This window comes from Gambusia affinis, linkage group LG20 (genome assembly GCF_019740435.1).
Source record: "Gambusia affinis linkage group LG20, SWU_Gaff_1.0, whole genome shotgun sequence".
Lineage (NCBI taxonomy): Eukaryota > Metazoa > Chordata > Actinopteri > Cyprinodontiformes > Poeciliidae > Gambusia > Gambusia affinis.
Window position 1 is genome coordinate 3,956,750 of NC_057887.1, and position 23,668 is coordinate 3,980,417.

A 23,668-nucleotide genomic window follows, 5' to 3' on the forward strand; every position below is an offset into this window, starting at 1 on the left:
TCCAGTTAGTCATGTAAATTAGCATATTAACTAAATACTTAGCTTGCTATCTACATATTCATCTTGAAGCTAGATGTTTAGTCTGTAAACTGAATATTTAGCTCAGTACTAAATATTTTGAAGGTTAACATTTAGCTTGCTAACTAAATATTTAGTTTGAACCTGTTTGAAACATCGTGAAAAAATGACTTTTACCCCTTTTTTTTCCTAATCTACTTTTGCGCTCTCTATGGCGGATCTCTGAATGGCCTGTATGTGTCTCCATCTTTCTCCAGTCATGTCTCCAGTTACAAGATCCCACAGTGAATCATTGTGTACAGCCTTGTCAGTTGTTGGGAGTCTTTGTGGGCTTTTATCGACCCTCAGAAAGCAGGACATTGGAGATCAGGGTGGCTTCGGACATGAAGATAAAGGAGACGGTCTGTAGACGCCTCTAAATTGTCCCTAGTCTGGCAACAGTTGAACAAACAGAAATGTTTCCCTGACAAAGAAGAGACCACTTTCCCAAAGACCCCATCTTTTTGGGAGTCAGTGCAAAATGTTGGAAATGATTTGCCTAATTATGGCTTGAACCACAACACCAAGATGATTTCTGATGCGTTTTCCTACTCTCTTAGGCTGATGGCTAGAACGGAGAGAAGTTGCTTCTATCTCTTAACGGTAACTGAGTAAAACACCAAGGCTTATTGACTCTGTCAGTCATTTTTTCTGTTCATAGACAAAATTTCTAATTGGTAAAAAAAAAATAAAAAAAATAAATCCTTTCAAGTTGTTCAAAGTGTCTATCAATCCATCCGTCCTACTAGCGAGATAGTTAGATAGTGCTAGCTAGTTATCTAACTAGCTAGATAACTAACTAGCTAGTTAGACATTTTCTCTATTTTAATACTTTAGACATTGAATAATGGTGCGTGCAAGTATGAGTTATTTTTTTATTCATTTCTTTCCTGATCTATAAAACAGGTGAATTCTGTTTTTATTCAGAATTCACCACCGCCCTCTGCATCATCCATCCATCCATTTTCTTTACACCCTTCTTCCCTAATGGGGTCTGGAGGGTTGCTGGTGCCTATCTCCAGCTGCGTTCCGGGCGAGAGGCGGGGTTCACCCTGGACAGGTCACCAGTCTGTCGCAGGGCAACACAAAGACATACAAGACAAACAACCATTCACACACACACTCACACCTAGGGAGAATTTAGAGAAACCAATTAACCTGACAGTCATGTTTTTGGACTGTGGGAGGAAGCCGGAGAACCCGGAGAGAACCCACGCATGCACAGGGAGAACATGCAAACCCTCTGCATCATATGCAAAGGCAAAACTTATAGCCCCTGTTTAGACACGATTCATTGTGGGAAGTCAATCAAATCAGCAGTCTTGCATCAGAGCAAGAGCTGGCTTCGAAGATAAAAAGGATAATTAGAAAGGAGTCTTTGTCTTTGATTTGTCACTTTGGGTTAGAAGACAAGACAAGTGACAGTATTGTATGCTGCCTAGAAAAATAATAGTTAGGTTTTCAAAAAATAGAGACGGAGAGAGAGAAAGACAAGTGTCGATTTGTAACCCAGTTTTTCTCCGAGAGGTGGATAGACTGTGTGATATTATCAACCATTCAGCATAGTTAGCTTAGCTCCATACCACTGTTTAATGAATTAAGGAAATAAATTACTAAGATATTCATATATTTAACTTGTCCCTGAACCTTTCACCACTTAACAACAGATGAGTCAGTCAGCAGCAGCTCTAACTCACGTCCCTCCTGTCCTGTCCTCTCCTAAGTGAAATTAAAGCTGCAGTATGTAACTTTTATAAATATTCTTTTTTACATATTTCATCATTATGTTGAGACAGTGCGGTATAGAAATGATCTGCGAAAAATCTATTTCCTCTGCCTTCTCCCAGTTCTCTCTAGAAACAGCTAATCAGAGACAGGAGAGTTTTAGAGCTGTCAATCACAATCTGATGTGGCTGCTCATCCCTATGCTGTAGCTAGCGTAGCCTGTTGTGAATGCTCAGTCTGGTTAGCATGGCTACCACTGACAGCAGATAAACATTTTTCCTGTAATGTTATGTTGTTTTTCCACCATTAGCATATTTAGCAGTGAGTGAATGAGATTGATTGACAGCGCTAAGACCGTCCCACTGGTTCTGATTGGTTGTTTTGGCCGGAACGTTGCATTACTTTAGCCAGCAATAGTAGTTCAGGTGGAGGAGATTGATTGTTTTCACAGATTATCTGTCTCATAACAAACTGTCACAACATGATGACAGATTTAACAAATATGGAGAAAATATATTTTTTTATTAAAGTTATTTACTGCAGCTTGAATAAAATGCAACTTCATAGCATTTTTTGAGAAGTCTGGATTGCTTTATGTATATTTTGCATGTTGCCTATGACTGTTGCTCATGGACATTTCAGTAATAGAAAAAATGTAAGCAACCTACTTGTATAGTGTATGTGAACTGCTGTATGTATAATTCATGAGCAGTAAATATTGTCCTAGTATCAGTATTGGACCAAAGAAAGTAAGGCAATTGGAAGCTTTTAAAATTGTGAAGCTTTTGACTCAAGAAATTGTAACAGCAGCTGCATGGGGGGAAGGGAGGGAGCAATCACATTTTTTGTCCTGGGGCCCAAGATTCCTTGCAGCGCCCCTGTGGCCTGTGTACCATACTTGTGCCTTAGTGTTGAAGTTCTTTCTTATAATCTTAGATTCTTATATTACTGAAAGTATTTTTGATTTAGTTTGTGTCTCGCTTCTTCACCCAGGTACTGATTACCTCTTCATCAGGTCCTTCCATGGTCTTCCATGCCATTCCCATTACTTTGCTGTTTCCTGTCGAATGTTTTCCAGCTCCTCTTGTTTCTGTGTTACTGTTCAAGGAGACTTGACTCCTTTTCCCCATCTGCGTTCGGGTCCAATTCCACAACCGTTGGCCCTGATTTGAAGGCGCTGTAGACGCTTGCTCAACCTAAAGCAGGTGTGGATAACAGTTCCCCAGACGGCTTCAGCAAACAGAGGTACACTAGAAGAATAAGAGCCTCGGAGTTTGTTGAAAACATAGCAGCTTTTCTAACGCTGACTTCACTTAACGTGGTTAAAGAGGGTGAAATTTTCATGAGGAGGAAGAAGCTGAACTTCAGCCAGTGTGTAGAAAACGGCTGAAATCATCCTTTTAAACCCATCTCCATCTGCTAGTCATTACTCCCTGTTTGCATCTACGCCGTCTGGGTTATTAGAGAAGATTTCTCTGATTCTCCTGCATGTGTTTCCACTGTGGAAGAGATGCTGTCAGAAAGCTTGCAAAGGTCTCATAATGTTAATATCCACCATATGCAGTGGAGGTAAAACGGCTCCGAAACACAGCAGGCCCAATCTGAGCAGCGTGACACGCAGGTTTGACTGAATACACTCTGTAAGGATGCAAAATGCTCAAATGAGTCACTTTCTACTCCCACTTACCCTTCCAGGAGTCAGAATGGGTTAATTTATTAAGCGTTATATGCGGTAAGTCAACACACATAGTGATAAAACCTTTATATTTCACCTTTATATTTTGAGTTCTCTGGCGATTCGAATGTCAGGGCCTTTTGAAGGTGAGTGCTGCCATCTGGTGGACATGTTTAAAACTGCCGCCTGAGTAGAATGCGTTTTCTTAGTAAAATACTTTCTAAAAAAAAATATCAAAACACACATGGTACATGTCTGAAAAATGTTTTATTTACAAAGTTTGTGAGACAAGAAGGAACCGATAAGACATGCATCAGCAGCTCCACAGTGATGCCTTTCAGGAGGTAGAAAAGGTGGGACCGTTCAGCGCTGCAATACAAGAAGCAACATGGAGCCGCGTGTGTGACTCCTCACCCAGACGCCGCTCTGCACTCTGCCTGACCTTTAGCACCGCTTGTCACTCGATACCACTGCCAGCTTATTAGCTGAGCTGATTCAAAATAATAGATTGGGGCTGTGGGGAAGAGTAATAATAAGAAAAAAACAACAATGATTGGAGATTGTTTATTGCTACAGAATAATCAGCATAATATTCACACCTGGTAAACTTTCACATTTTGTCAAGTTACAGCCCCAAATTTCAGTGTGCTTTGTTGGGATTTTATTTGACAGAGACACAAAGCGGTGAATAATGTGAATGTGGAAGGGAAAGGATTCAGAAATTTCTGGATAAAAACCTGAAATGCATGCCGATCATTTGCTTTCAGCCCTCCACACTTTGCGAAACCACATTTCTCTGCGTTTGTAGCTGCAGGTTTATTGCGGTCTGTTTCTACCGGCTTTGCACATCTAGACGCTAACCATGGCTGATGCCTATCTGCAAATATGCTCAAACTCAGTCAGATTGGAAAGAGAGCGACTTTAGGTCTGGACTTTAACTGGGCCAATCTATCACATTTTGTAGCTCTAGCTGTGTGTTGGCTGGCTGGTCCTCCACCCTAGTCTTAGATGTTTTTGCAGCCTCTAAACATTGTGGCTTTTTTATTTATTTTTTTAACTTTGTCTAACCTCCCAACAGTTTTCCTGTACCTAGAGAAAAGCTTAGCCCACATCATGATGCCCCCACCACCATGTTATTGTGGTGGGGGCATCATGGTATTACAAGCTACAGATTTGGTAGAAAGAGAGAAAAGAGAAAAATAGCAAATCATGCAACTGGAAATTATTTAACTTGTTTTAATTCTTCATGCAATTAATTATATTTATTGCAGCAGGCTTAGTTAATGTGTTGTTAAAATATTTAGCAGACACTTATGAGCCTTATCCAAATTCTGTCTTAGGTTTGATCAAAATAAAGAGAATAGAAAAAAAAGATCTGAAGGTCAGAAGTTTGATGATGTATATGAAACATTAATAAAAAGTATCGGTATTTGTATCTGCGATATGGCCCATATCACATTGGTATCGGATTGATACCAAAATATGCAAAAATCACGCGCCTGTACTTTCCATTTTTAGTTAAAGCTTCCTTTGTAACCTGACCCTGCTTCCAACTTCCTCTCTGACTCGTCTGCTGGGTTCGTTGGTCTTTGTGTGGCTTTTTGTTCTCTGTTGTCCTCCAATAAACCTCTGAAGCCTTTACTAAAGGAATTCTCATGGTAACAATTTGCATTAGATTTTATTTAGTGGCGTCAGAGTAAATGGTCACACTTTCTAGTCCTGTTTCGTCTTGGTCCGTCACATAAAATCACAATAAAATACATTGAAATTTGTGACATGAGAGCTTACCTCTGAAGGTCTCCTCGCACTCGTTTCTAAAGAGGAAAACGGTTTTACTCAATGGAAAAAAACAAAACAAAGTTTACAACGCATCTAATACTTGGGAGGATGAATGTGTTCACCTGGCAGGTTTATCTGCTCACCTGGGAAGTTTATCTCCGCTTGTTTCCTGATCATGCAGATCTTGGACAGAATAAACAGGGCGGACAGGAAGAGGCCGATCCCACCGCCGATCAAAACGTACTTGTAGTCTGGAAACAAAACAGGTGGCGGTGAACATGAGGCTCCCCGTGACCAAGCAGAAAAGCCGGCTTGTTGAACACCAAGCAAGCGTGAATGAAAGAGACACGTTTGATTTCACAACATGTTTACTCGTCGGTCTGATTCACGGTGTCACGCTTCCCCGTCTGCAATGCAAGTTGCGTCACAAGTGTTTGCAATCCGAATCCGGTATATCTGGGAATCTTTCAGGGCCAGGAGGTCACAGCAGGTCGGAGTCAAAGTCGGATAACCAAGTAGAAGCATTAAAACTGATGAAGATGATGGTCATGTCAAGGATAGTCTATCTATCCTGCAGGTTTTGGATGTTTCACTGCAAAAACACAAAACCTCACCAAGAAATAGTTTTAAACCAGTAGATTGTTTAAATAATAAGAAATGTTATCCAGATTAAAAGTGAAATAATCTGCCATTAACAATTACTTTTTTCATCAATATTATGGAATTATTGGCTTAAAACAAACTCACATCTTGCTAAAAAGTTACTTGTAAGTAAATGTTTTCTCATTTCAAGTGTACAAACATATCTGTACTGAAAACTTAACCAAACATATTTAGTACAATTTTGTGTTTTTGCAGATATTTTTAGTAAATTTTACTTGCTCCAACACCTCTAAGGGTGGTGAACAAACGTTTTGGCCTCTCTGATAAAGTAGCTGAAAAAAAAGTATAATCTCTTTTTGAAGACCTTTAAAAATGCATCTTTTAATTTGAGTCCATCCATTTTAGTGGGGGAAATATCTTGGGTAACAGTTTTTAATTCGGTTCAAAAACGCTTCATTTCTCCCAGAGGGGAAGTAGATGTTGCGGTAAACTGTATCACCTAAGTTTCTTCAAGGACTCGTGACGCATCTGAGCAAGCTCCCGACTGTAGAGTGAAGTATGGCCGTCTAATGACTGTTGTGAGATGCCAACAGATCAGTTTTCAGACAGTAGAGATGATTCTCCTGGATGGCTCTATTCAGGACATGTTACTGCTTTCTGGCTGTTTGGTCAGAAACCTGTTCAGAGAGACGTTGGAGTAGACGTCGATAGAAGTCGATAGGCTATTGTGGTCGATGGAAGATATTGTTCCAGGAAGACTCCCTTTTCACTCCTCTTGGATTTGGGATCGTAGGTCAGGTACTATTTGAGCTTTTGGGATGATAACCAGCTGCTCCCAGTTGTAAAGACAATACTTTGTGCACACAGTTTCTCTCTAGATCTTCCAGAGTCACGGTGCCTCTCCCATTCTCCGTTCTCTTCAGCTCAGCCGACGGGTTTCTCTGTAAGATTTAGGTCTGAGAATCTGGAGATGGTTGGTTTTCTGTCTGCTGAACTATTTCTATGTTGTTTTTGCTACAGATGACCACCAGATGTCCGTTTCATAAAACTCTGGTTGTATTTTCAAAGAGTTTGTGAAAAATTCTACAGGCCCTCTTCATCACAAATCCTCCACCGTGCTCAAAAGTGGGTGCTTTCCGACATTTTCACCATTTGCTTTGACCAACACACAAAGCTCCAGTAACATCAGCAGTAGAATTTGAATTTTGTCCCAAATTCTGCATAAATTCGCGTGTCAGCTCTAGCCAAGGAGTTAGCTCATTCTCTGTTGACCCACCCAGCTTGTCGTCAGACTCTCCTCCATCTCCCTTTACGTTCACCAGCAGACAATCTGAAAAGCAGAGATTATACTTTATTATTTTCAGCGCACAGATGGTGTTCTGCATAAACAGGAAGACTGTAAACCCACAGCTGATTCTGTCGCTGCGATCAGATAAGGCCGAGTTCTATCGTGACACTTGTTTTGCACAACTGCCTGCCTGAGGTGCATTGATGCACAAGCAGCACTTTGAAAATAACATTTCTGGGTCAAACATTTGCAGCGGTAGATTTATTTTAAATTTTTTTTTATTTTAGTCGGGCGTATTCTGAACACTCATCAGTTTGTCTTTCCTTTTGAGCTTCACTATTTCCTGTTTTTCAACAATCGCAACATCTACTGTCTTGTCTTTGTTCTGCTGAGACTGCCATGTTGTCTGTGGTTAGAGAGGTAAACCTCTGACTTCTGGCTCCTACCTCAGATACAGTACCTACAGACATGTGTAGACTTCACCTAAAAGCGAAATTCAGACCTTAATCAACAACTTCCACACAACTAAGAAAGATAGATATAACATGCTTATTATGGATCTGATTAAACAAATTTGAAACAATATTTCATTGTGTGAAATGCAGTGGGGTAGCCAGTATTTCTTAAGTGGGGCGTTGGCACCCGCTGTTCCCCTTTTGGGGGCACCACTGGTAATACAAAACGCCTACTGCATGAAATGTTTCTAGATTCAATAGTCAGTCCTTCCAGTTTTTTGTGATTTCATGGTTGTGCAAATTTACGCAAAATCAACAGATTCCCACATTTTTATTTTTATTTTTTGTGTGCTAATGCATAATTGTAAGCTTATTGCAAAATTTCCTTAAAAATTTGTAAAAACCTTGGGTTTAAATGACTGCTACCTCCTAGTATTTGGCAGTATTACTTTTACAACTTTGCCGCCTCAGTCTTACTGAATATCAAACAGACATCTTTGGTGAATAAAATTCTGCTTGGGTTGTTTGTTTTTTTTGTGTGTGTTCGTTTAGTTTTTATAAATCTTGAGTGAGTTCTTGTCAGCTGTCATTGCTAGTTAATCTAGCTGAGGACACCAAGGGCAGGGGAGGAAAACTCAAATTTATGGCACCCATCAGTCAAGCACTCGGTCCCCCAGCTGTTGGCTCTGGTGGAGTGGTGCTGTGGGAACTGCGCTGCTAAAATGCTCAGTAAGGAGATCTCTCACAGCCCGAACCTCGCCACGCTTCTTTATCTTAACTTTTGCTGTATGAGTCGTCACTGTATGGAAGATGGTTAAATTTAAACCACATGAAAGTGAGCGGCAGTAACATGTTCCTATTTATAAAAAAAAAAAAGAAAATCAGTCCAGTCACATCAGCTCGACATGCTGAGTGCTTTTAGAGTGTGGGATAAAGTTTCCAGAGGCCAGCGTGTGACCTCTTACATAATGGGTCGTGTCTAACAGGGACGCCAAGCAGTCAAACAAATTTTAACTTATTATCCAAAATATTCCCAAGATATTTGTAGTTCTCTACTTTCTCCACTGTCTGACCTTTAATTATTGTTTGATTTGTGTTATGGGGGTTTTGTCTAAAATCAATGCAGGTCCTTTGTTTTCTATACATTTAATGAAAGAAAAGCTTTATCACACCAGTCAACAAATTCATCGACCACATGACTACATCATGTTCATCACCATGTAGAAGGCTAACTATCACTGAGTCATCTGCAGATTTTAATATTAACCTGTCATCATGCCGGCTGCGACAGTCGTCTGTGTACAAAATGTAAAGAAGAGGGGAACGGACGCAGCCTTGAGGGGACCCGGTAGACAGGGGCATCTCTCTGGACATGCATCCATTTACTCTGACCTTCTGCGTTCTGGATGTTAAAAAAAAAATCAAGAATCCAGCCCACCACATTAAAATCCAGATGAAAGTTATTAAGAAGTTTATCAATCAAAATATGGGGCTGGTTTGTGTTCAAAGCTGATGAGAAGTCTACAAATAACAACTTAACATGGTTTTTGTTGTAATATAAAACATTAGATGAGCTGGACAGGAAATGAACAATAATCAATAAAAATACAATAAAAGAAAAGAATGAATAAATAAGCTAAATATGCAGGAAGAAAGACAAAAACAAGGAAATAACCAAAAATTGAACCCTGGAAACAAACTAAAATACTCAAACAACCAACATTGTATTTTACAGATAATTTATCCTTCAAAATCTTTCATTATCTTAAATTTTGTTTTTCCACTCTTAGTTGAAATAATCTTTTGATTTGGCTGCAACACACGTTTGAAGCTGAAGCTGCTAACTGGCTTTGGTTAAAAACGAATCTGGACAACATCTGAGTTACTCAAACACCCAGCCTGAGGCAGAGCAGAGCTGATAAAGTTAAAACCATTTAAACAAAATGGGGGTGATCAAAACAGTATGGACCTTACATCGTTGTAATTCATTACGACATGTTAACCAAACTACAGAAGGTTATTTTTGTCCATCAAAATGAAATACTTGTTTAATAGATTTAAAAAGAAACGTGAGCTAAGATGGCTGCTGTTTTCCTAACCTTCATAGCTATCAAACAAACATTAGCTTCGCTGGTTTTTGTTTCAGAACCATGTCAGGAACGTCATCCTCCGTAGCATCAGTTGCTAACTCGTGACGAAGCAAGTGAAATTATTTATAAGTGCGGTAAAGATGAAAAGCGGCTCATCACTGCTCAGCTATCATAGTAATAGTTTACAATAATCTTTAACTTTAACCAATATTTTTCTTCTTGGCTAGGCCACTGTTTGGAGCAGCTCAGTTCGGAGCCATGACTAGAGTCTGATTGAAAACCTCAGTACTAGTGTGTTGACGACGAGGCCTTCCAACCACTAAGACTTGGAGGTTATCACCAATGGTAAGTCTTTTAAAAACCTGTTGAAGGTTAGTAACTATTGAGAAGGGCATAAATGCTTTTTGACATGTCTATTTTTAAACACACACAAACACTTGAGGAACTTTGTAAAAAAAAAAAAAGTCTATGAATTAAAATTTCTAGAATCGTAACATGGAAATAAAAAGAAAAAGACTTCTGGCATTGATAATTTACCACAAAAATACAAGGAACCTTAGTGTGTGACTGACACACCAATATACATTTTACCTTAGGAATATAACCACATTTATCCTAGTATTGTGTGAAATATATCAAATAACACTATTAAGTGCTCAGTCCTTCTTCTGGCAACCAACAATATGCTAATGCTAACCTAGTGCATTTTATTTTGGTGCTATTTTCTTCCTGCTAGCCTTTCTGCCTCGGAGTTCAGACCTTAACACAGTTTGCCATTACATCAGTGTCAGAGGAGTTCCTCCTGTTCAGTTTAAGTGGTTTTAGCGTGTATCTTAGCTGGTCGTTACAAGCTTCTAAAATAATTTAACTCCAATCTGTTGCAAAAAGACATCATTTGTAATCCAAGTTTCTAATTTAGCCGTGTCTTTGTGAGCTCTCAAAGCTACTTTTAGACTCTTGACAAGATTGACTCGCCAAGTTGTGGTTTTGTTTCCGTTGTGTTCTAAAAATGATGCAGCTCTTTCACCAGAGGAAAACGAGGCGTTCGTTATACTCACCAGTAATCAGGAAAGCTTTGATTACGGCTGGCATGCACCCAGGGAACTGATCTGTCCTCATCTCCGGGTGTTTCTGCTGCGTTTACTGACTTCTCAAAGGGCTCTGACACTTTCTTACAAAAGACGTGCAGCTTCCTGTGTTTTGTGGTTTCAAAGCTTTGCTGATTAAATGACTACGTCCTCAACTCTGCGCTCGGTGTATAATATTTTCTCTATGATATCTTCACTTATTCAGCATGTGGACCAATGTGGCTTTTAACCGCTGCACTTTGAAAAAGTATTTGCTCATTTTAAGCTTCTTCTGTAAGACCCTCCTCCTAGCTCTGATTGGCTGTTTTTCGTCTGGAGCCGTGCATTTTTCCAGATGCAGCCCAAGGTTAGAGAACGATCTTTTCACAGATTATCTGCCTCATAGCAAGCTGTCACAATGTGAGACGGTTTTAATAGGTATGTAAGAAACATATTGTATTAATGCTATAAAAGTAGCATTCTGCAGCTTTAAATCTCATTTTAAAAAGTGTATTTTAATCTGATAAAAGAACCTTGATCTTTGCTGATTGCCTCGTCAGCCTTGGTTAGTTTCAATTATTGCAAACTCCAGACACAGCAATACAAACTAACTTCCTTTACACCTGCTGAAAACCAGCATCTCGAGTTGCTTCTACAAAGAAGAGAAAGAAGATAGCATCTGTGTTCATCCCTAAGGTCCTCAATCAAAAGGTTCACACAGTTTCACTTCTACTCTGACCTACTTCTTCACACTTTGACATCATCGTCTAGTTAGTCCATGACAAAGAGGGGAAGTCCGCTGTCCAGTTTATGGCACATCAAAAACACACACAGAGCCCTGCAAAAGTATTTGCACCTTTTTGAAGTGTTTTATTGGGATTTTATCTGAAATAGCAATAAAACATTAGAATATAATTGTGAAGGGAAAATAATCTAGCTTGGTTTTCTAGATTTTGTGCAAATGACCATCTCATGCATTCATACTCACCAGCTTTTGTATAGCATATCTATCAGCTGTTTACATCTGGAGACAGAATTGTTTTTGTTTAAGGTCAGACTATCAGTTGGATTTCAGTCTGGACTTTGACTGGGCCACTCTAATACATGATTGAGCTTCGATCCAAACCTCCTCCTCCACGTTCATAAATACCATAAAAGGGCATTATTTACTATTCTATGTTTTGATCGTTTTTAAGGCTACACAGTGGTTTTTCATAGAAGTTTTTACAGGAAGTATGAGTTTGCTGTACATGTGATGATAATGTCCAGTCACCATTACAAGGACAGATGCATTAAACATCTTACTTTCGTTTTTGGCTTATGGGAAAAACCTGAAGACCATTTTCTGTATCATTTTACTGAGGTTGAAGCAACAGTTGCAGTGTTTGCACATTAATAATGTAGGAAAGATGGGAAAAACAACTTTACTGGCATTAATAAACAAACAGCTGTTAATGGCTTTAGCACTTGCATGGAGCCACACAGTAGAGCTTGGAGAAATAAAAACATCTCTACTTTCAGAATGCGCAGAGATGATCCGTTACATAAATCACATATATTATCCTTCCACGAGGCACAATAAGTCAACACAACACCCCTCCTAAGTTTCAGCATAATCACACAGCAACAACAGCTGCATCAGTCCTAAAACTAGACTATCCGGTCACACATTTCCACATCACAGCCTTGTAAACAGAGCTTGAGCAACAAGAATGAGTCCAGCCCTGCCTTGGTCATGCCAGTCAGCAGACGTCTGCACCCAGCAAGCCTAATCTGGACTTTTGTGAGGCAATGCGCAACATCCAAAACTCGTTTCTTTGAGTGACTCAGGCAATAGAAGTTGGCAGCTAAATATAAGTCAGTGTTGTAACCAGCTAAGTTCACCCTCCAGCTACTATATATTGTCCAAACTAGTCATTCCCTCCTCTTCTATGACAAGTCTGGTTTTCAAAGGTACCAGACAGTAAAGAGAAGATCGATGCAAGAACCAATCAGATCTGAATGCTTGGCTACAAAAATAACCAATGACAGTGTCCATTTCATGGCTGCTGGCCCGTCTTACCCTGCCACTCGACACCTACTGGTTATTCCAATGAGAGGCATCAAACCGGGTCCTGTGTTGCTGCTCAGTTTGGCCACGCTGACTTGTGCGTCTATTTTGGTACTTTGTGAGCTGGCGCAGAGCTGGCCGGCCACGCCAGAGCATTTGAACATGGATCCAGGGGCTTGACTCACTAAGGTGAGTTTTCTTTGTCCTAGGTCTTGAACTTGTAACTTAAAAAAAAAAAAAAAAGTTAGTGACGAGGAATTACTAACTGGAGTATTGGCTACAGGTGCCGCTCTGGATTGCTGGACTTAACTCTGGGGATTTGTTCTTAACCATACGTTAGTGTGGGAAGACCTCTTGCTGTGAGCATGACACACCCATCACCAAGGTAAGGAAAAACTCAAATTAAATGATTTAAAATGTGATAAATGGCAGACACTGAACGTTTCATAGTGTTTTGGCTAAACACTCGTATGTTTTCTTACTTTTAAATCACTAAACAGACATCTTGTCTTATTCATTTCACCCATAATGTAATATCGACAATGAAAAAGAATATCTACGCTTTATAGTTTGAGTCTTTTTACAGTACAGTTAGTTTGGCTACCTCAGTTTGTGAGTATAAATACACAAGCAGATGCTGGGAAAGTACCGTGGCTGCTAACTGATATCTAGTTATGAGAGATAGAAGATTGCTGGCAACCAAGAGGTCCTAGAAAGCCAAAATATTCAGCAAGTCTGGCCTTATATACAGTGAAGTCAATAAGGTCTTGAGACTTTTACCCGGTGAATGGAACTGTCTGGATAGCCTGAAAAAAGACATTAGTAATAGTTCTCTTAACTGAGTTTGTAGAAATGTGTAGAAATCCCCAGAGTGGTGGAAATCTAACTGCTAGCTAAAATTAGTTTGAGTGATTCAAACTAATATTAGTGATTAAAACTAAGTTAAAAATGTTTATGGGATGCAATTCCATTTTATTGAAATTAAATTACTACAATCTGACAAGAGACTGTTAAATTGTTTACTTAAACGAGCTAACTGCTAGCTTAATTGACACTGTTTGATCTAATTTTAGCAATAAAAACAACTCGTGTTAGATATTTATCTCCATGGGGTACAATGTATATTATCAAACAATAAATCACTAAAATAAAAAAAAACTGTTTAGTCCGTGTCAGTTTTCTCAGGTAAACAACTTCAGAGCAGTGGGAAGTTGACTGGTAGTTAAATGGAAGCTCAACTTGAAAATGCTCATCTCTATTGGGCACAATGCTATATTATTGAATACAATGCAATGCTACACATAGAATCTGTCTTGGCACTTTTGCAGAAGCTAACATTTACAGTCTTTCTTTATTTTCTCTCCAGAGTAGCAGTGCTAAGGAAAATAAATGACTCCCAAAATGCCAGCCAATTGGCATGACAAATAGCATTACACGCCGGTATTTTAGCTTCCCAAGCTGCATTTCCTCTCAAAACTTTTAGATATGTTCTTAGATAAAATATTAGGTGCATTTCCCATGAGTAAATTAGTCACATACCACTGAAAAATCTGCGGATAATCCGTAAATAGACAGTTTAGTATTAACAACTACAAATTGCTTTTTTTTTTCTCAGCTAAACAATTGCAGAGTGTTTGAAGGCTAGCCACTAGTAAAAGTCATTCCCCGGATAAGCTAACTGTGATTTAGCATTGATTGCTTCCAAACAATATTGGTGCCTGGCGAAGCACTGGAATGTACCACTTTCAACAACTAAATAGGGGGTTTTGCTTGACTGTTTGTCAGAGTTACTGCTGTCCAACACTTTGATGTTGTTGTAATAGTTTAATAGTTATGTTAGCATTTGAATAATGCTAACATAACAATGTACCTTAAGGGTATAAACCTTTAAATTTTTTTCTATTTCAATTGCTAAAGTTAACTAGTCTGTCGTTCAGCTGAGAAAAGTACAACAAATGAGAGTTGAATGACAGAGCTATCAGCATTTTTCGGTTAAGATTTTCTGAAGGTTAAATTTATGGGAAAAAAAAACAAAACAAAACATTTCTTAGTTTCCCAATGACTCAATAATTTATCTATTTTTCTACAAACTAACTGCCCCCCACATCTTCATACTTTAGGTTAGGGAACAACTTGGCAGAAGTTCACTTTGAATAAATCTGAGCATATCCGTAAAGTTGTTTACAAAGGAAAGTATCTATTCAATAATAATTAGTCTTGATCACCCACTTTTCATCAGGCCATTCGTCAAAGTGAATGTGAACATTTCTAGACATGATAATGCTTTTGTTTTCTTCTGTTTCGTTATATTTCAAACAGCGAGATTCACTATTCATTTGGTCAAAGTCATTTTCTTTGAAGAGATGCTTGTATGAGTGGTTGAAGCCTTAGGTTTTATGTGAGTGGCAGGCTCTCAGGTCAGGAGGTATAAATGGGTTACTGAACTATTCTGAGAACTCAGGGTAGCTGCAGCGAGATACAGTAGAGCAGCTGTTGCTGAGGTAGACTGAGATTTCTAATTGATTGTGTCTCATTTCCTGTGCCACATGCTATATCTCAACTGCTGGAAACTTTTAATAGCTTTGCATTTGTTTGCAATAGTCCAGATGTTTGCTTCTCAGACTTAAACCTTCCTGATAACAAGAATTGTACATATGGGATGCAGTCGTATTTTTAAAAAAATGATATGGACCAAGTTCATTTATTAATTTTTTTAACCTGTCAATGGAGCAAAACTATATTTCTTTGAGTGAAACAGCAGTGCAGTTGGTGCTAACAGCTTGAAGCACACTTTGCTTAAAATAGCCAAGTGCATGCTCTGAAGTGTTTGTCTACTGCCTGCATAGCTCCAGCTTGGTCCAAGCCACCACATGTTGTGTACATAAAGGTTATTAGTGCAACAGCAGATTAAATCCCTTCAGATTCATTCAAAATATTAAGATCAGCCATAGCAGTATGACCAGTGATTGACTGCAGGCTCACGGATGCATGTGGGAAGCAAAAATTGGTGTGTTAATGTGGATATATTTGCAAACAAAAAGTGTTGGTGCACAATGCGTTGCAGTTTGATGGAGCATAGCCACAGATTAGTCAATACTGATCATAATGTAATGCTCGGTTGGTTCATAATATGAGATTTTTGAGGTTCTAACTGTTTGCCCTGTAATACTCATTGCCTTACTGACATTGCTTATTGTGACTTCTTTGTAGGTGAAGGACAGATCCCAAGAGTTCACTGATGGTGGTGTGAACTGAGGGGAAAGACCCACTGCGCTGCAGCAGCAACACAGGACACAAGTCTAGTGATGAAAAAATAGCAAGAAACGTGCTGACACCATGAATTGCGTGGAAAAGCGACACATAAACCACCGGATGGGAAGCATGCTACACCATCGCTTCCCCAACGGCTTCACAGACTTGTTTATGGACGAGACGGATCGAGAGGTCAGCACCCTGACCGACAGGGCCTTCCGTAGTCTCTGCGTCGGGGACGATGCAGTTTACAACGACGAATTTTTGTATGGATACTCGCCGTACAGCTGCCTCAAGCCTTTAGCAGGGGAGCCCTTTAAAAAGAACCCACATAAGGAATCTAAAAAGGCAGGACAACACAAACAGGATAAAGACGATGCTCAGCCCTGCAAACAGCAGCAGCAACAGGATGATATATCCCACATGTCATCCTTCCTCAAGGTGCTAAGCGTCGCAGAGGAAAGGAATGGAGGTACGACGGACTGTAATGGTGAATCGTGGGATAAATCGGCACTTCGCAGCATAGAAAGAGAGCTTTCAGAATTCTCTTCTGATTATCACACTAGTCTCACCAATAGACATTGCAAGAACAATAAGGCAGGTTGTGGTTCTTCTAATAAAAAATGCAAGGATGTCAATCTTCCATCTGGGAATCTGACGAAGATGAAAAATGCTAAATCCACAGCAAAGCTTAGAAAACTGAACATAAAAAACTTTTTCCTTCACAGCGAGTTTAGTCCTTTCCAAACATGGACAGATTTGAACCGGTACCCCTTTGGCCAAGACAACACAGTCACCGATATTCTCTGTGTTGACAATGTTCCTAAGTGGTACGACTTGCCCTTTTACAAAGAGCTGACTGAGGCACATACATCAGAGATCCTGCATACGGAGGAGGTACAGTCGTGCCAGAAAGTAAGAGTTGAGCCGTCCACCGCCAAAGTTCCTGAACCCAGCCCAGCCCCTCCTCCACCAAAAGTCCTGCCAAAGCCTGCGGCCCCTCTGGCTGAGAAGAGGTGCTCCTCAGATGGAGGGAATAAGACTGCTGCCCCATGGAGACGCAATGGCCCCAGGGCAAAAAGTGTGATCCCAGCAAATCAACTTCGAAAGCCACCTCAAGAAAGTAATTCAAAACCGATGGATGAAAACATTTTGGTGGTCAAAAAGGACCCTGAATCTGTGGAAGTGAAGGCAATTCAGGAAATAAGCTCTTCAGCCTCTACACCATTTAGCATCTGTCAGCTGATGACTCCCGCCATTCCCTCCAGACAGCCAACAGAAACATCAGAAATCCTCCAGGCAGTTCTCTCACCCTCTGTCCTCGACCTTCTGAGCAGGCCTCACTCCGAGGCCAAAGTGACTCCTGAGCCTCCGGTCAAGCGAGAAACCTACAAATCGCTTGCATCGAGCATCCTCTTCAACTTGAAAGACAACAGGAAGAGGGTGAAGAGTCGATACAGCCCACATAAATTCAAAACTCTGGAGCTTTCTGAAGGTAGCATCCAGTCGCCACCTTCAGATAATGCGAATCATCCTCCTTCTGAGGGCAGTGGCTCTGGCTTAAGTACACCGGCCAAAGATGGGCAGACAGTTAGCGGCCCTGTTTTTGAACATTTTGTATCCCCGTCAAATGTTGAATATACAGGGCACTTATCAGATGACTATTTGTTGGCAAATTTACTGCAGACTAAATGTGATGCTGACAATAGCAATCTTGGAGAGGAGAACTCCATTTCATCATTTCTAAAGAAGAATAAGAGTCCAATGGCAAAAAAGCAAAACTATCCATCCCTGAATTTGTACAAGAAAGCCAATCCTGTTGACAGTGATCTGAAATATCTGCAAGTACCCCCAAGCAACAACACTTTGACTAACGCTGATTTAATGACTAATGCAAAAAACAGAGAGCTTTCTCCAAATGCACTGCCAACAAACACAGGGCTTTCACCAAGTACTTTAAATGTCATCAAAGACTATTCACCCATAATTTCACCCCACATACTGGAGAGAGGGGGGCTATCATCAGGGGAGAAAACACAGCCAAATGTCCCAGAGAAAACTGAATGGCCAGTGAAAGATACAAAAGACTTTGCAGTTCAGCTGGCTTCACAGGAAGACAACACAGGTGGCCAAACCATTAGTACAACAAACGTAATCAGAGCTGCGAAGGAAGCAATTAATGCAGCCAAAAATAAAGCTCGATCAGCAAGTCATTCAGACAGCAACAGCAAGCAGATACCAGACGCAGATGTAATGAGGCAGAAGGAAAGGAATCAGAGAGTTTCTAAAGAGCCCTTTGAAAGCAGGAGGGATAGTTTGGTAACAGAAAACAACTATGGGTTATTGCTAAATGAACCATCTGATACAACACTGGTTTGCACAAATAGCAACATAAGCAAAGAGCCTCCACCAGTACCAAAAAGAACTTTTGCTAAATCAGATCTGCAGCTCTGCTTGTCTCCTGACAAGCAGCGAAGACGTCATGCTGACAAAGCCTCTAATAGTGATTTGGTAGATGCAAAACCAGATTTACTAAATACAGAACATGAACCTGTCCATAAACAAGGCAAACCTAAGCATGTCTTCTCTTCCAGACAGAACAATTTTATCAAACATCAGAGATGCACATTGACAGATGATGAGCAAGCAAAGGAATGCAAGGAAAGCAACTTGAACGTGAATGCAAAAGCGGAGTCGGATGTCGAAGTAAAGTCAGTAGGAGACATAAGAGATAGCGAGCATATTTTTAACGATTTGCAGGCTTTGAAAGAGCTGGAAAGAGCACGACTTGGTGATCGCATACTTGAGAATGTGAAGAACAAACAGGAGGTTTTTAACATTGACAAGGAGGCAAAGGTTAAAAACAACTTGATCTCCAGGGAGCTTCGTAACATTAAGAGAGGTATGCTATCGATGAGAGGAAACACATCGGCTAAGAGAAAAATATTTGCAGAGAAGGAGCAGAGCAAGCAGGAGGTCTTCACAAAGGTAGACAGTAACGTCATTGTGAACAAAGCACTTCTAAATGATAATTATGACAAAGCTAAAATGGCACTTGAGGAGATTATCTCAGAGCGGGAGAGAAGGAATAAATTTACAGAGCAGGAGGCAGTTGTAGCATCTGAAAACAACATTCTAGATGAAGGTTGTGAAACATGGTTACAGGATGGTAAAGCTTATAAAGACTGTATGACTAGACCAAGAGAAGAAAAGAATAACAGCACTTCTCCACTTCAGGAGAAAAAACGAAAACAGAGATTAGGGGACTTAAGAGTAACAAGCCAATCTAGACCTGCTGAGACCTTCGGATTGGGAATTAGGGATGCTCTACTGGACAAAGTAGGAAATGAGCAAAATCTACGCCTAAAAGATAAAGATTTTGGGGAAAAGTTAGTTGATAATCAAGCTCATAATTGCGATGTCAGTTTGCCAGAAACAGCAGGGCAGCTGTGTAAAGACAGTAAGGAATACTTGATAAATGAAAGGAAAGACAAAGGTTTAGATGCTCCTCTTGTTCCACCAAGGAGCAAAAAAGGAGTTATTAGAGGAGATGGGAGCACAACAAGTGACAAAGATCTGGTGGGTGGCTATGGTAAAAATGAAAAATTTGAAAGGAGTGAAGAGCAATCATGTGACATCAGGACAGGCCCTAAAATATATGTAAGTGCAGATACTGAGGAAGCTCTACCTAGTCAGAGAGAAACTTCTTTAAAAGAGAGGGAGAATGAGGTGGAAAACACTGCAGCAATGGCATTTACTTATGGGTTAGTTAACAATTCAGTGATTAACACTACTCCAAAAAGAGAAGTCACACCTGGAAGTCATGCCAACACTCACGAATCCTTCAAGGTGAAACAGATCGCCCCCTTGAAACCAGACTATTTAATTAAACAAGATGACGATCTGATCAAGAACTTCAAACCTGATGAACATGTCAAAATAACCAGTGAAGATGTAACTATAGATGCAGAAGAACTTGGTGAAATCCCCAGAAATATTGTATCACCTTTGCTGCTGATAAAAGATGTCAGTGTTGCACAGAGCCCACCTGACCAAGCGAGCTTGTCCTCCAAATCCTCCTACTTCTCTGTGGAAAGTACACTGCGCAGAACCACAGAGACTGAGTCAAATGTCTTCCACTCTCTAGAGAACTCACCAGCTCAGGTGGAGGAGGTGATTGAACTGGGACAACCTGTTTCACGAAGCAATTCAGCTGGAGGTGGGGTGGGGTACTGTTGCTTAAGCGATCACGAAAGCGAGCTGGAAGGCATGAATAAACGGTTGAAGTCCACACAAAACCAACCAGACCTACAGCATACGGAGAGCATGGATAAAAACATTGTCATCACGGATGAAAGACTTGTCGATGAAGAAAGCAATTCAACTACATCATCTTCCAGTACTTTTTCTCCAATTTTGGGAATCCCGGCCTTGTTCAAAGTCAAAGACAACAGTTTTAATAGTAAGACAAAGAAACCTGTACTACCCTGGTCACCAAGAGGTAGTAACAATGTATCAGACAAAATAGACGAAGAGTTAAGTCAGACAAGGGAAAACCCTGAGCTCTCACTGGTAAATGACACTTCTACCAACAATATCATCATAACTCCACCTGAAGTCTTTAACCCTATAGAAATTTCAGCAAGCAGATCACCACAGTTCTTGACAGTGTCCTCAAATATCCTAAATGAAAGCCCCAAGACATCCCAAGTTGGGAACTCTCTACTAGTCCCACTGGAGGAAGAAAGGTTTTTCAGGGTGACCCCATCATCTGAAGATATTGAGAGTTTACCAACTAGTACTGCCGACCCAACTGATGATGCAGTGACAAATGCTAAACTTCTTGAAGAGAATGAAATGACAAAGGACATCAGTGAGCAATCAGAATTCATTTCCAGTGGTAATGACAATCGAGCTGGACTGCCCAAACCTCCAGCAGTCTTACCAAAATCTGAAAAAGCAGTTCAAAAAGCTATTAAACTAACAAACAGAAGGATGAAGAAGGAAGAGTCCCAGAAATCACCACAAAAGTCATCTCAAAGCAGCGGAAAACACAGAGCTGAAAAGGTGAGGAGTGATAAGTCGGAGCACAAAAGCAGTGGCAATACTAAAACTGGCAGGAGTAGTGAGAAAAAGCACAAAGATGGCAGTCGTCATAATTCAAATAACCACAGCAATGACCGCAATCCCCAGCGGGAATCCCACAATGAGAACCACAGTCAAAGCAAAGTAGAAACAAACAGGACTCGGAGGCGGAGTCGGGATTCAGTGGAAGACAACAGCCAAAGAACTGATGAACGATCCAATCCAGGATCGGAAAGACAAGGTCGGAGCACCAACAGAAATCCTCGAGAGAAGCCAGAACACAGAGATTACAGCAGTGACAGCGTCATCAGTAATGTGCCGGTGTACAAATCTCATATCAGTGAGAGGCCCATGTCAGACAGACCTTTCAATCGTTCACAGAGCACTGACAGGTACCTGGTAGGTAAAGTAGAGCGTAGGCTTAGTGCTGACATCCCAGCCAGCGAAAAGCTTGAACCCAGGACTCAGCGCATTGAGAAATCCATCATGCATGAGCTTCAACAGAGAGGCAGAGCCACCGACAAGCAGAGCAGAGGTGTCCCCCTGAGGAGAAGTCAAAGCATTGATGCATACAGCACTGAGATTCCGCCTCTGTCCCGCCAGTCAAGCCAAACCAGCCAGTTTTCTCGTCAGTCTAGCATGGAACACGCCATTCTCACGCAGTCCATCCCTATGACCCAACGAAAGCTCCTTCAGGATCCAAACTCAGGGCAGTACTTCTTTGTTGACCTGCCAGTACAAGTCAAGACGAAAACCTATTTTGATCCCGGCACAGGAAGCTATGTACAGCTGCCAGTTCAGCCAGCAGATGGTGGTGTTCCTCAAGCGCCCCACGTAGAGGTCCTGACTTCACCATTGGTTGTTTACCACAGCTTCGTGCCAGTTCCTCTGTCCCCCATGGCTCCAAAAGCCAAAATCCAAGCAACGCTTGTAGAACCAAACGGGTTAGAGCAGAGGCACCAGGAAAGGGGAAGGAAAATGCATATTAAAGAGGGACATCCATACCTAGAGTCAGCCTATGGTCAACAGGAACTGATGTTAGGGGAGTTCTTGGGGACAGAAGAGCTGGACTGTCCCTGCTGATGTGCCCGTTGTTTCACTTCATTGTGGTGTTGCATTCTATGAGGTGTTCTTGTGATGTTCTGTCGTTGTTTAACCTTTTCAACTGATCTTAACTTCTTTTATTTTAGGTTTCCTACAGTTTCCAGATGTTTTCTCCCCAATTTTTTATTTTTTTTTATTTTCAGTAGTTGTTTGCCTAAAAACACCACAAAAATGAGCCTTGAAATGCAAAGCACACCACCAATGCAGTGTTACAATGCCAGTTATTCACCCATAAATGTTCTTGGAGCATTCATGGAGAAGTAAATGCTAATGGTATGAACTTTTTATGCTTGTGCTTTTTTTTAGGTTTTTTTTTTTTTTCTTTGGTTGACCTGGATTTTTGCTGATGCAGAGAAAAACGTGTCCTGGCCTCTGCAGCATCTGCATAGAGGAGTGAGTCTGAGTCAAGTACATATTTAGAAGAAATCTAAATTTTTGGATTGCTGGTTTCTGTTTGCGGATGTAAAAATATAAACTCATGTTGAAATGAGCAGCATCTGATAAGAACAAACAGACACATTGATGTAAATATGTTGCCGTTTAAACAGCAAAGACATGCTTCCAGGTGAGATGTTTATATTTTGTAAATGCTGAAAGTTTGTAATACACTTCAGAAGTAGTAATAAATCATCACTTATTTTCAGGTATAGTGGGTTTTGTTTTCTGACGTGGTAGTTTTGTTGCCTTTCTATTTTCACCTGACAAGTTAAAACCCTTTACCATTAAACTTACTTGAATCCATTCAACACTTAAAGTAGCAATACAAAATTTTCATACTGCAGATTTTGACTGTTAACGTCCAGACAAAAACCATTTTGAAGACATTTTGCGTGTGCTTAATTAGCCATCTGCTGAATGCGTTTCGAACGTTACAAATTCCAGTTGTTGTTGGAATTTGCATTCACGGATTGTTTTTCAGATGTGCAGAAGAATTGGTGCAAGTCTTTTTTTGCATTTGCATTTTTCTCAGCTAGAGTCGAGCAGAGCTGTCTTGTGTCTGTGATCCATTCCAATGAAATAAACTGTTTTCAACAGAGTTCAGCTGGACTCTTTATTTCACTACAAATACTTTTCTTTATCTTCTTTACCATCAGAAATTAACTGAAGGCAATGGCAAATGTTTTTGGTTTTCAAGTTTCAATTATGAGGAAAATCAACAATTTTGCTTATTTTTTAGTTTTTTTATAACTTTTTTTTTTTTTTGCAATAGCATCAGTTCAATTTGGAAATTTTTCACTGTACAAGTGCTACATTTTTGACATGGAGACAAATATGGGGTTGTCCTTTTGCTTATGTACAGGTGATCAAGGTATGACTCTACAATGCCACCTACTGTCCACAATGTGTAAAGACTCCAACTCTCCTGGAAATATACAACTAAATACAAAACCCGACACATGTTGGGAATTAAACTACATGGTAGCCAATGTCTTTCCAT

The 23,668-nt window shown here is 40.3% G+C and overlaps 1 protein-coding gene across 3 annotated transcripts in view; it reads left to right on the top strand.

Annotated features, from left to right (window-relative positions):
- LOC122823406 overlaps positions 1-23,668 on the top strand; it is an 87,199-nt gene that overhangs the window by 59,932 nt on the left and 3,599 nt on the right. The window contains exons 2-4 of one of the 3 annotated variants that reach the window (XM_044102999.1): positions 9,900-10,017; positions 13,073-13,174; positions 16,000-23,266. In XM_044102999.1, coding sequence (XP_043958934.1) covers positions 16,126-22,209 — 6,084 coding nt within the window. In that variant the 5' untranslated portion in view covers positions 9,900-10,017; positions 13,073-13,174; positions 16,000-16,125 and the 3' untranslated portion in view covers positions 22,210-23,266. Of the gene's footprint in view, positions 1-9,899; positions 10,018-12,692; positions 12,979-13,072; positions 13,175-15,999; positions 23,267-23,668 lie in introns of those variants that run through there. The other 2 variants (XR_006369329.1, XM_044102998.1) reach the window with 2 other exon arrangements.